Raw genomic sequence first — 14,538 nt, 5'->3', positions numbered from 1 at the left:
ACATGTAGAAAATAGAAATATATGCACCCAATCTATACACAGAGGCGCATCACCGTGCATGGAAACTGTTCTTTTTATTCTTGGTTTAATTTCCACAGACGTATGTTGAAGGAACAAAGTAAGCATTTGTTATAGCAGAACATCTATAAACTTTTAATTTACTAAAAATGCAAGGGAGCTTAAAAGAGGACAAAATGTGAGTCAGGTCAATACAAAATGTAATTTGTAAAAGATTTCCACAACCTCGGTGCTTTAGACACACATGAGAAGGAGAACCTGGAATACACATGAAGTGATTATATCTAATGCACTGGAAATCATTAAGAAAAATAGGCCTAAGTAGTAGATCATGAAGGACATAAAAACTTCATAATTCTTAATAATTTTGTGAATGGCAGCCAAATTGGGAGACAATGATAAATTTAGAAGACTAAAAAAAAGTGTAAATGGAAAATATCTATATGGTGACAATGGATCTGATCTGGGATGGGAATAATCTAACAAAGTTATGCAACAGGTAATCTAACAAGTTATATACCAGATACTTAACAAGCTCATGTGACCTAGACTTTGCATATAAAGATATATATTAAAACAGAACTTAGTGGGGAAAAAAAAAGAATCAATTGCTCAGTGTGTGTGTTAGGGAGTGCGCATTATATATTTATTTATTGTTGCGCTTTTACAGTAATGCCTTAAATGCCTGTAATGCTTTAAAAATTTTTAACATGATTTGCCTATGTCTGAAATAAAGGAAGAGATATAATAAAATCCTGCATAACTAACCTTGTCAGTCTAAATAATCTAGAAATAAATTTGAAATGATATGTTTAAAGCTTTATAAACAGTGTAGTAAATGGAAATAAATTTAAGATCTCTTGTGAAAGGAGTCCTTCCATGACAAGGTGTTCACAGTCAAGTTACCCAACGGGTCATTTTACCACAAAATTCATTACATCAAACAGCACACTCTCTTTCTTCTAAAACCCAAGTGGGCAAATACATTTACAGAGCCTCTGGAGAAGTTAACTATAGACCTTCCATATCTTTAGCATGAAATTTCAATGACTCATTACAGCATCAGTTTCTTTCTCCATATTATTAAGAGAGCTAATATTCCCTGTTAAGGAGGCTCTGGCTACCTCCTTCATGATTTGCAGTTTCTCACAAATGTTTGTTGGACTTATTTAAGACACTGATAAAATGAAGAGGAACTGGTGATCAGGTCAGTTCGATAGCTTTGGCCTGTATTATAAATTTGAGAACAAAAACTGTATCTTGATGCAAAGCTATGATGTGTCTCAAACATGATTTATATACAGCACTACTCTGTTCTGAAAATCCATTTCTACATGAAAATCTCCATTTCTACATGAAAAAGTTGGTATTATTTATTTCAAACAACTGGGAATTTGTTGGTCATTTTAAATTTAGATAGGGCTTTAAGAGCTCTCTAAGAAATAGCAGGATATCAGGTGAGTGGATACTGTCCAAACATGAAAGATGTAAGGCTATACAAGAGTCCAAACAGAAAAGGTTATATAGACTATAAATAAATAAAGACTTATCAGAAAGGGATTAGGTGCCAGGCAACTTACTACCTCCGATGACTCTTACCACAGTTCCGTTTAAATAAGCATTACCCCCACCCCAGTATTACACGTGCAGACACAAAAAGCAAGGAGTCACGCTTAGTGTTAAACAGCAAGGAAGCAACAGAAATACGTTCAAATCCTGACTTTAAACTCTAGGTACGGGCATCTCAGCACCGCCCCGAGTGTGTACTTTTGTTCAGGGATATCAGTTTGGCAACAGGGTCACAGAAAAGCAGTGCCAACATCAGAGGCCTGGCGAGATTAAAGACTGATGGTGCCAGGAAGGAAAGGGCATCCTTTCTTAACCTAACGGAGAAACCAAGTCAAGAGGGACAAAACCTGGATCCATTCTAAACAGCCAGTTTCGCTGCATTTTTTTCTGAGACTGTAATTACTCTTGCTGCTACTACAATATTTTGTAGGAGACAGCCACTATTACTACATGCGGAGGCAACCCAGAAACAAATCTTCCACTTGGATGCCCTCACTGGTTCCCCAGTGGGCAGCTCTAGGGGCAGGCAGTGGTATGTACATGTCTTTCTGCTAAAATATTTTACCACCCACTATATAAAGTGACAACATAGATATTGCACTAAAAAGCACAGTTACTAGTATTTTGTCAGGATATAGTAATATTTTTGCAGTTATAAAAGCAGGAGCATCTTACATTATAGATAAGCATACCAAGTATTGCTATAAATTCAGGTTTTCAATTATAAATCAGAAATACAAATAAATATTTTTGCATACATTAAATGTGTCACAGAAAGATAAAATTATATACTAGCATAATAAGATGTATTATAGTTATTTATACCTTTCATAGGATATAAGGGAACTAGGTTCCAATCCATGAAAGACCCAGTCAACACCCTGACTCATACTCAGTGTGGTGCAGGAGGTGATGAAGAGAGTTCTACTGATTGATTTTGTAAATAACTGGCTCATATTTCCCTATTTATCTCTAACAATCAATGAAACTAACAGGCAAGTAAACATAAAAGCCTCCAGCAATCTTTTTTAAACAACAAAAGGTAAAAATTTATTTTGAGTTCTGTCTCTGAAGTGAGAAAAATCACAGAGGAAAGCAGGCAGAAATAGGTCTGTGCTAAGACATTCCTTGTAGAAATGCCAGGCCACTAATTACCTAGTGAAAGGTGGCCTACGAAGCACAAAAATATATTGCTCTACCAGTGAAGGGCTTCCCAGGTGGTTCAGTGGTAAAGAACCTGCCTGCCAATGCAGGAGACGCAGGATACGTGGGTTCAATCCCTGGTTTGGGAAGATCCCCTAGAAGAGGAAATAGCAACCACTCCAGTACTCTTGCCTGGTTAAATTCCATGGACAGAGGAGCCTGTAAGGCTACAGACCGTGGGGTTGCAAAGAGTTGGGCACGACTGAGTATGCATGTACTACCAGTGAAATTTTAAAAAGGGCTCTTAAAAAAAAAAAAAAAAGAGAAAAAAACAAAAAGAGAGAGGGGGAAGAAAAAAAGGAAGAGAAAAGAGGAGAAGAGAGGGAAGCAGAGGAAGGAGGGACAAAGGTAAAGGGAGAGAGAACCGAAGGAGATGGAGGGCGAGCAGGAAAAACTATCAGAAAAATCAGCTGAAGATATGACAATAAAGACACTGAAAATAATTACCACGATGGGAAAGTGACTAAAAGCCAAAAGAAGGTAACGCGATTTACAAGTTCTGAAATGAAGAAAGAAAACTTAAAAAAAGAGAGGAAAAAAAAAAAAAACCCTAAAGAAAGAGAGCCTAAGATTTTGTAGCTCTCAACAGGGGAAACAGTAGCTAAGTGAAACAGTCCTGAATCCTGGGACAAAGAAATAGGAAAAGGATCTTGTGGCCATGGGTGGAGTGATTTTATCTTCAATATCCCCCCAAAATTAGATTTATTGAAAAATGAACCAAACTCTTTCAGACCCACCAAGAACAAGTAAATTTCTTTCTATCCTTTTATGACATGGAATTTTGTGTTCAAGCATGAAAATTAGTTCTAACGTAAAAACAACCACCACAGCTAGAATTCAAATATAGATGGCTCATTAAATACAAGCTCACTGACGTAACTGAAGGACTGGCTGAAGATTCAGTAGAGAAGTAGGTAGCTAATGTAATACTACATAAGCGTTTCTCAACGTCTTTACTTCTCCAGGGTGCCTTGGCTTTGTAACATTACCACATTCACTGCCTTAATATAACCTTACCAAGCCAAAATAGTCTTAAATCTCACTTTTGCTCTGAGCTAATAATGAATTCAGAAAAGTATTAGAAACCAAAGTGGACAGTCATATGTTTCGGTACAACTAAGTTTGTAATTAGTTGGGGGGAAAAAAAAAAAAGTGTTACACTTACTCATACCACTGTTTATTGTGTTTTCGGTAAAGCAACGTATCCAAGGCAACAGCATTGACATCCAGAGCTCCTGGGGAAGGCCACTGGTTGGTGAGGTGGGCAGTTAACTCTTGTCTCGATCTTAAATCATTATTCTTTAGCACAGTCCTGTGAATATTAAGATGGTGAGTGCTTTTGTCTTCACTGTTCTGCAATGGCAGAGGAACCTAACGGTATCAATTTAGGCCCCCAAATTCACCTTTTGAAAATGGTATGTTAACAGACTGGGGACAGAACTACAGGAAGGCTGCTTGGGCTATGACTGTTCTGTCTCCTGCAGTATGTGTTTCTCATTGTTTCTCTACCTGCTGTAACAAATCGCTACCTGTGAAATTCAGGCTTCCTATCTTTTCCCCAGAGATATTACTGAAGGACTAAGGGACCCAAGCTGCACTTGACATCTTAACTAAAAATAATGGTGATATCCTAAAAGTTACAGGTGATCAGATGCCAATAAAAACATAAAAGAGAGTGGAGATTCCATCTGTATGATTATCTAGCTTCAAAATTCACAATGTTGAATAGTAAACAAAAGAATTAAATAAAAATAAAACATGGAAAAATATAAAATAAAAACTATGAGGCTCCTGTAACTGTTTTTGATAGAAATGACTACCAGCAAATCTTCATGAAAATAATTTCCTCAATGACAACTGCATTGAACCATATACTCTACTGGAAATTTTCTACAGAATGAAGCCACTGTAACAACTCATGGTTTTATTTTCATCTTTTGTAAAGCCATTATTCATTAATACAACTTGGAAAAGAACTAGCTTTCTGCCAAAATTTCAATTTCACAAAACTAATTCAGTATTTGAACTGTTAGTTCAATTAAAAGCATAATTCATTTTGCAAAGCTCTAATTCTACCTCTAAAATATCTTAAAATATCACCTAGGCAACCTGCATTCTCAAGCAGGAGTCCAAGACTTTAGTGTCCCAAGGTTCTGAGCAATCAGCTCAGAAGCAGGAAGTAAAATGTGCTTGCCACTAACTTTCAGAGACCACAGTCCTGTTGTGGGTGGCAGATAGTCAGCAGTGTGCTAGCTAGCAAGACAATCCTGCACTAGAGAAGGCCAATCTGCACACCACGACTGGCTATTAACCATGATTCTAATGGAGTAATCCCACTTTTAAATGTCTCTACAAGCTACAAACAAATATTCTGATTTTATAGAGATCTTATTTTATCTGTGTGCATTTAAAATATTTGTTCCACTATGCCCATAAAGAAACATTACCTGATGTAAACAACAGACTTTCTGCTAAAATTGGAATACTAGAAATGAAATAGGCAGAGTTGAGTGAGAATGTCTCCCATTAAGATACTACCTTAGGCAAGGTTCAACTATTTCATTTCCCTAGAGAAGGAATGAAACATTTTAAAAAGACTTCTAGGGTACTTTAACATTAGTTTTTACAAAAACAGTAAAGAGGGATTAGAAAACTTCTAAGATTGACAGAAAAATTGTGTAAAGCTGAAATGGTGGTTACTGGCCAGAGAATCTGTTAAAATAAACTATCTTTATTTTGGGCTCTATTACTACATTTTTCTCTTTCACATACTCCTCTTTAGGGTTTCCAGTGGATGTCACTGGAGAACAGAATCTCGAAGTCGTAACTGGCCCACAGGAAATATTCACAGCAGAATGCAAGAAAGGCACACAGGCATCTGAGGAAAGGACACTGGTTAAACTCAGTTAACGAAAAGTTGGTGCACCACCTCCACTTCAGAACATGTTGTGGAAAGTGAAAACTTTTACACCACGTAGGATGGAAAAAGGGACTGAATTTTCACAGAACTTTTTACACACTATTCGCCCGTGGATAATTTTTGCCCATTGATGAACTAGGTATTGTCTTTTTCTGTGGGAGCCTGCCTGGTCCTCTGGAACAGGATATAAGAGATTTCAGTGTATTGACTAGGCCTAGTTTTTCATCCACGCCACACCTGGTTCCCACCATCTGTGAGGAATGTGGACAGAGGAAATCCTAGCGCTTGCCCTGTGGCTGTGGAAAGGAAAGCTTCTGGAGGATCCTGGTAAGGGGGCCCTTGCTCTTACCACCCCCATACACTAGGGGGCAGGCAAGTGGACTGGTTAGGTTGAGAACCCCACCCCTGAATTCTGAATCTTGACCAGAGTTCTCTTAGGGTGATAAATGACAAGCAGTTTATTTGTTCTAGCAGTGAGAGCCTGACCAAAATGTGCCAATAAAGAGACATTCCTATTTCCCAACCGTCTGAAGGAGCTCGGCCTGCTGCTAACATTTAAGGTTAATAATTCTACAGAAAGATGCACTAAGAGAAAATTGTTTAATTTACTAAGAAAGTAGAAATAATATATGTATTCCAGCTAATTTTTAACAGCTTTCCTGTAGTATCTACCTCTGAATTGGCAGATAACTAATTTCTCTTTAGATTCTCAGTAGGAATTATTTAGGAATTTGGCCACACCCACACAATTCAGTCTTATCCTCCTCAGCTTTACTGAAGTATAATTGATAATTTAAAATTGTATACATTTAAAGTAAACAACTTGATGATTTGATATACAATGTGAAATAATAATCACACTCATGCTAATTAGCACATCCAACGCCTAACATGGTTAACTTCTTTTTTTTGTGATGAGAACACTTAAGATCTACCCTCTTAGAAAATTTCAAGTATACAATAATGTTAACTGCAGTCACTTTGTCATGCATTAGATCTCCAGAATTTATTCATCTTGCATAATAGAAACTTTGTACTCCTGAACTTTATCTCCCTAAATCCCTGCCTCTCCAGGCTCTGATAACAATCATTTTATTCCATTTCTGTGAATTGACTTCTTTAGAGTCCACATATAAGTGGGATCATACAGTTTTTGTCTTTCTGCATCTAGTTTATTTCACTTAGCATAATGTCATCCATGTTGTCATGAATGGTAGGATTTCCTTCATTTTTAAGGCTGCATTATCATCCATTGTATATGTTTGTATATAGACGCAGAGTCTTTATATATCACATATTCTTTATCCATTCATCCATGGACACATGGACACTGAAATTACCTCTACTTCTTGGTTACTAACGCTGAAATCAACATGACAGTGTGCTATCGCTTCAAGAGAAAGGCTTTAATCTCCTAGGCCTTCCCTGAGTTTCAAAGAAGAGACTCAAGCAGTTTTGAATTTAGGGAAATGAGGGAATGCAGACACAAAGGAAAAGCAGTCAAGAAACAATAGCTCACGTAAACAGAAAATCATAGCAGAATGACAAAAGAAATCAAAGATGATGTAAACAATTGGGGAGATATATCATGTTCCTAGATTGGGAGAAATGGACACTGTGAAAATGACAATCCTACCAGAAGCAATCTACAGATTCAATGCAATCTCTATCAAATTACCAACGGCATTTTTCACAAAACTAAAACAAAAAAATTTCACCATTTGTATGGAAACACAAAAGACCCCAAAAAGGCAAAGCAATTTTGAGGAAAAAGAATGGAGCTGGAGGAATCAACCTCCTAACTTCAGACTATACTACAAAGCTACAATCACCAAGACAATATAGTACTGGCACAAAAGCAGAAATAGAGACCAAGACAGAACAAGACAGAACACCCAGAGATAAATCACACACCCATGGGCACCTTGTCCTTGACAAAGGGGGCAAGAACATACAATGGAGAAAAGACAGTCTCTTCAATAAGTGGCGCTGCGAAAACTGACAGCTACGTGTAAAAGAATGAAATTAGAACGCTTCCTAATACCACACACAAATATAAACTCAAAATGGATTAAAGACCAAATGTGAAGACCAGAAACTATAAAATTCTTAGAGGAAAACATAGGCAGAACTCTTTTTGACAAAAATCACACCAAGATCCTCTATGAGCCACCTTCTAGAGTAATGGAAATAAAAATAAACAAATGGGACCTAATTAAAAAGTTTTTGGACAGCAAAGGAAACTATAAACAAGGTGAAACTACCCTCAGAATGGGAGAAAATAACATCAAATAAAACAGCTGACAAAAGATTAATCTCCAAAATATACAAGTAGCTCATGCAGCTCAATACCAGAAAAACAAACAACCCAATCAAAAAGTGGGCAGAGGACCTAAACAGACATTTCTCCAAAGAGGACATACAGATGGCCAATAGTCACATAGAAAAATGCTCAACATTGCTCATTATTAGAGAAATGAAAATCAAAACTACAATGAGGTATTACATCATACTAGTCAGAATGGCCATCATCAAAAAATCTACAAATAATAAATGCTGGAGAGGGTGTGGAGAAAAGGAAACACCCTTGAACTGTTGGTGGGAATGTAAATTCATACAGCCACTATGTGTAACAGTATTATTGTTGTTGTTCTTCAGTCACTCGGTTGTGTCCGACCCTCTGTAACCCCTCTGGACTGTAGCCTGCTGGGTTCCTCTGTCCATGGGATTCTCCAGGCAAGAATACTGGAGTCGGTTGCCATTTCCTTCTCCAGTATAACAGTATGGAGATTCCTTAAAAAACTAGGAATAAAACTACCATATGACCCAACAATCCTACTATTGGGCATATATTCCAAAAAAACAGTAACTGAAAAAAACACATACCCCAGTGTTCACTGCAGTACTATTTACAATAGCTAGGACATGGAAGAAACCTAGATACCCATCAACAGATGAACGGATAAAGAAGCTGTGGTACATATACAAAATGGAATACTAAGCCATAAAAACAAATGCATTTGAGTCAGTTCTAATGAGGTGGATGAACTGAGAGCCTATCAAACAGAGAAGTCAGAAAGAAAAAAACAAACATCTTATATTCATATATTAGGGAATATAGAAGGGTGGTACTGATAAGCCTACTTTCAGGGAGCAAGTGGAGACACAGCCACAGAGAAAAGACTTGTGGACACAGTGGGGGAAGGAGACGGTGGACCAATTGAGAGTAACATGGAAACATGTATGTTACCATATGTAAAATAGACAGTCAGTGGGAATATGCTGTATGATGCAGGGAGCCCAAATCTGGCGCTCCTTGACAACGTAGAGGGATGAGATGGGGTGGGAGGTGAGAGGGAGGTTCAAGAATGTTGATGTATGGCAGAAACCAACGCAATATTATAAAGTAATTATCTTCCAATTAAAAATACAACACTAAAAAAAATAGCTCAGTGATAAAAGAATCTTAATTCCTCCTCAAGGGATATACCTAACAACCTGCCACATATTTTTGAGTTGTTCTGTAAGACCCCCACCCAGGTGGGGGATGGGGATAACATGCTAGGCACAAGCACTGGACCTCAGACTGGCTGAATGGTTGATGATTAAGATTCCTGAAATACCACCCTGTTACATTACCACTAACCAATGAGAAGAAGGGCATGGCCCCTGCAACCCTCATCCCAACTGTTGCTTTTAAGAACACTGTGCCCTGGCCAGCCAGTAAGATGGATCTGAGACAAACCTTTGTCTTCCATCTTCTTGGTCAGCACCCTTTTGATCAACAAACCTTTCTTTGCTCCCAAGTCTGACTGTTCCGTTTGTTTGGGCTCACTGTGCGTGGGGCACATGAACTTGGGTTTGATAACAATCCTAATTTCCCTCCCTTTGGGTAAATACTCAGAAGTGGGGCTGATGGACCATACAGTAGTTCTACTTTTAATTTTTTCCCGGATGATTAGTGAAGTTGAACACCTTTCCACACATACCTGCTGGGTCATTCCTATGCCTTCTTTGGAGAAATGTCTATTCAAGTCCTTCACCTATTTAAAAAAAAGTTATTTTTGCTACTGAGTTGTATAAGTTCCTTAAATATTCTGGATATTAATTCTGTAAGGCAGCAATATCTGCCACCCTAAAAATGTGCCTCTTTGGCATGAGAATTAATTTAGGCTGATTGTTTTCAAGGAGGAAAAGATGGCTCAAAAGTCTTTCTTTTTACATTCCTCTTAGCTACCTAAAGAATTTAGATTCTGTTGCAGGAATAGAGCTATTACTGAAAATACATACAAAGAATATGTACTCCAAGTCCATGTTCCAACCACTGATGCCAAAGAATCTGAAATTGAACAGTTCTATGAAGACCTACAACATCTTCTAGAACTAATACCCAAAAAAAGACATCCTTTTCATCACAGGGATTGGAATGCCAATGTAGGAAGTCAAGAGATAGCTGGAATAACAGGTAAGTTTGCTGTCAGAGTACAAAATGAAGTAAGGCGAAGGCTGACGGAGTTTTTCCGAGAACACACTGGTCATAGTAAACAACCTCTTCCAACAACACAAGAGATGACACTGCACATGGACATTCTTGTTGTCGTTCAGTCGTTAATTCACGTCCGACTCTTTGTGACCCTGTGGACTACAGCACTGCCAAGGCTTCCCTGTCCCTCACCATCTTCTGGAGCTCTCCCAAGTTCATGTCCATTGAATTGGTGGTGTTATCCAATGATCTCATCCTCTGCTGTCTCTTCTCCTTTGCCTTCAATCTTTCCCAGCATCAGAGTCTTTTCCAGTAAGTCGGCTCTTCCCATTATGTGGCCAAAGTATTGGAGCTTCAGCATCAGTCCTTTCAATGAATATTCAGGGTTGATTTCCCTTAGGATTGACCAGTTTGATCTCCTTGCTGTGCAAAGGGCTCTTAAGAGTCTTCTCCAACACCACAGTTTGAAAGCATCAATTCTTCAGCACTCAGCCTTCTTTATGGTCCACTCAAACATCTGCACATGACTACTAGAAAACCAGAACTTTGACTATACAGACCTATGTCAGCAAAGTTATGTCTTTGCTTTTTAATAAGCTATTCAGGTTTGTCAAAGCCTTCTTTCCAAGAAGCAAGTGTCTTCTATTTCATGGCTGCAGTCACCATCCCAAGTGATTTGGGAGTCCAAGAGAAAACTTGTCACTGCTTCCATGTTTTCGACTTCTATTTGCCTTGAAGTGATGGAACCAGATGCCATGATCTGGGTTTTTTAGTGCTGAGTTTTAAGCCAGCTTTTGCACCCTCTTTTACCTTCATCAAGAGGCTCTTTAGTTCCTCTTTTCTTCTGGCCATTAGAGTGGCATCATCTGCATATCTGAAGTTGTTAATATTCCTCCCAGCAATCTTGATTCCAGCTTATACCTCATCCAGCCCAGCATTTCACATGATGTACTCTGCATAGAAGTTAAATAAACAGGGTGACAATATACAGCCTTGCCGTACTTCTTTCCCAATTTTGAACCAGTCAGTTGTTCCATATAAGGTTCTAATGGTTGCTTCTTGACCTGCATACAGGTTTCTCAGGATGCAGGTTAGGCGGTCTGGTGTTCCCGTTTCTTTAAAAATTTTCCACAGTTTGTTGCAATCCACACAGTCAGAGGCTTTTGCAGAGCCTAAGTTCCACTTGACTTCACATTCCAGGATGTGTGGTTTTAGGTGAGTCATCACACCATCATGGTTATCCAGGTCCTCAAGACCTTTTCTGTATAGTTCTTCTGTGTATTCTTGCCACCTCTTCTTAATCTCTTCTGCCTCTGTTAAGTCTTTACTGTTTTTGTCCTTTATCATGCCCCATCCTTGCATGAAATGTTTCTTTGGTATCTCCAACTTTCTTGAAGAGATCTCTAGTCTTTCCCATTCTATTGTTTTCTTCTATTTCTTTGCATTGTTCATTAAAGAAACCCTTCTTATCTCTCCTTGCTATTCTCTGGAACTCTGCATTCAGCTGGGTCTATTTTTCTCTTTCTCCCTTGCTTTTCACTTCTTTTCTTTCCTCGACTATTTGGAAAGCCTCCTCAGACAACCACTTTTCCTTCTTGTATTTCTTTTTCTTTGGGATGGTTTTAGTCACTGCTACTGTACCATGTCATGAACCTCTGTCCATAGTACTGTCCAGGTACTGTCTACCGGATCTAATCTCTTGAACCTATTCATCACCTCTACTGTATAATCATAAGGGATTTGATTTAGGTTATATCTGAATGGACTAGTGGTTTTCTCGATTTTTTTTTATTTTAAGCCTGAATTTTGCTATAAGGAGCTGATGATCTGAGCCACAGTCAGCTCCAGGCCTTGTTTTTGCTGACTGTATAGAGCTTCTCCATTTTCGGCTGCAAAGAATGTAATCATCACTCTGGTTTTGGTATTGACCATCTGGTAATGTCAATTTGTAAAGTCATCCCTAGTGTTACTGGAAGAGGGTGTTTGCTATGACCAGTGTGTTCTCTTGGCAAAACTTTGTTAGCCTTTGCCCTGCTTCATTTTGTACTCCAAGGCCAAACTTGCTTATTACTCCAGGTATCTTCTGACTTCCTACTTTAACGTTCCGATTCCTATGATGAAAAGGACATCTATTTTTTTGTGTGTTAGTTCTAGAAGGTGTTGTAGGTCTTCATAAAATTGGTCAACTTCAGATTCCTTGGCATTAGTGGTTGGGGCACAGACTTGGATTACTGTGATGTTGAATGGTTTGCCTTGGAAACCAACTGAGATCATCCTGTCATTTTTGAGACTGCACCCAAGTACTGCATTTCAAACTCTTTTGTTGACGATGAGGGCTACTCCATTTCTTCTAAGGGACTCCTGTCCACAGTAGTAGACATAATGCATGAATGCTTAATTCCTTCGGTTGTGTCTGACTCTTTGTGACCCCATGGATTATAGCCCACCAGGTTCCTCAGTCTATGGGATTTTTCAGGCAAGAATACTGGAGTGGGTTGCCATTTTCTTCTGCAGGGGATCTCCCTGACCCAGGGGTCAAACCTGTGTCTCCTGCATTGCAGGCAGATTCTTTACCACTGAAGGTTATGGTAGATATAATGGTCATCTGAATTAAATTTGCCCATTCCCATCCATTTTGGTTCACTGATTCCTAAGAAGTTGACGTTCACTCTTGCCATCTCCTGCTTGACCACATCCAATTTACCTTGATTCATGGACCTAACATTCCAGGTTCCTATGCCATATTGTTCTTTACAGCACTGGATTTTACTCTCACCACCAGACACATCTAGAACAGGTCATTGTTTCTGCTTTGGCTCAGCCTCTTCATTCTTTTTGGGGCTATTCCTCCTTTCTTCCTCAGTAGTATACTGGACACCTTTCAACTTGGGGAAGTCTCTTCTTTCTGTGTCATATTTTTTTGCCTCTTTATATAGTTCATGGGGTTCTATCGGCAAGAATACTGGAGTGGTTTGCCATTCCCTCCTCTGGTGGACCATGTTTTGTCAGAACTCTCCACTATGACCATTACCATCACATGGACATCACCAAGTGGTTAATACAGAAATCAGATTAATTATGTTCTTTGCAGCCAAAGATGGAGAAGCTCTATTCAGTCAGCAAAAAACAAGACCTGGAGCTGAATGTGGCTCAGATCATCAGCTCCTTATAGTAAAATTCAGGCTTAAATCGAAGAAAGTAGGGAAAAACCACTTGGCCATTCAGGTATGACCTAAATCAAATTCTTTATGATTATACAGTGGAGGTAATTAATAGATTCAAGGGATGAGATCTGGTAGACAGAGTGCCAGACAAATTATGGACAGAGGTTCATAACACTGTACAGGAGGCAGTGACTAAAACCATCCAAAAGAAAAAGAAATGCTAGAAGGAAAAGTGGTTCTCTGAGGAGGCTTTACAAATAGCTGAAGAAAGAAGAGAAGCAAAAGGCAAAGGAGAAAGGGAAAGATGCAGAGTTCCAGAGAATAGCAAGGAGAGATAAGAAGGCCTTCTTAAATGAACAATGCAAAGAAATAGATAGAATGGGAAAGACTAGAGATCTCTTCAAGGAAATTAGAGATACCAAGGGAACAGTTCATGCATGGATGGGCTTGTTAAATGACAGAAATTGTAAGGACCTAATAGAAGCAGAAGAGATTAAGTGTTAAAGTGCTGCATGCAGTATGGCATCAAATTTGGAAAACTCAGTAGTCACAGGACTTGAAAATTTCATTTGTCATTCCAATCCCAAAGAAGGGCAATGTCAAAGATTGTTCAAACTACCATATAACTACACTCATTTCACGTGATATTCAGGTTATACTCAAAATCCTTCAAGCTAGGCTTTAGCAGCACGTGAACCAAGAACTTCCAGATGTACAAGCTGGGTTTAGAAAAGGTAGAGGAACCAGAGATCAAATTGCCAGCATTCACTGGATCATAGAGAAATCAAGGGAATTCCAGAAAAACATCTACTTCTGCTTCATTGACTACACAAAAGCCTTTGACTATGTGGATCACAACAAACTGTGGAAAATTCTGAAAGAGATGGGAGCACCAGACCACCTTACCTGCCTCTCAAGAAACCTGTATGAGGGTCAAGAAGCAACAGTTAGAAACAGACATGAAACAATGGACTGGTTCAAAATTGAGAAAGCAGTAAGACAAGTCTGTATATTGTCACCCTGTTTATTTAACTTCTATGCAGAGTATATCATGAAAAATGCTGGGCTGGATGAATCACACACTGGAATCAAGACTGCTGGCAGCGGGATGGGATTGGAAGTGGGAGGGAGGTTCAAGACAGAGGGGACATATGTATACCTATGGTTGATTCATGTTGATA

General features: G+C 38.7%; 1 protein-coding gene across 4 annotated transcripts in view; it reads right to left on the bottom strand.

Annotated features, from left to right (window-relative positions):
• Positions 1-14,538, bottom strand: part of RUNDC3B (RUN domain containing 3B) — a 170,688-nt gene that overhangs the window by 19,645 nt on the left and 136,505 nt on the right. For 2 of the 4 annotated variants that reach the window (XM_061413723.1, XM_061413724.1), the window contains one exon: positions 3,956-4,102. The exons of the other annotated variants lie outside the window; for them this stretch is intronic. In XM_061413723.1, coding sequence (XP_061269707.1) covers positions 3,956-4,102 — 147 coding nt within the window. The remainder of the gene's footprint in view (positions 1-3,955; positions 4,103-14,538) is intronic. 4 annotated transcript variants of the gene reach the window in all.

Source organism: Bos javanicus, chromosome 4 (genome assembly GCF_032452875.1).
Source record: "Bos javanicus breed banteng chromosome 4, ARS-OSU_banteng_1.0, whole genome shotgun sequence".
In the NCBI taxonomy this organism is placed as follows: domain Eukaryota; kingdom Metazoa; phylum Chordata; class Mammalia; order Artiodactyla; family Bovidae; genus Bos; species Bos javanicus.
This window is presented reverse-complemented; position numbering and strand designations above follow the sequence as displayed.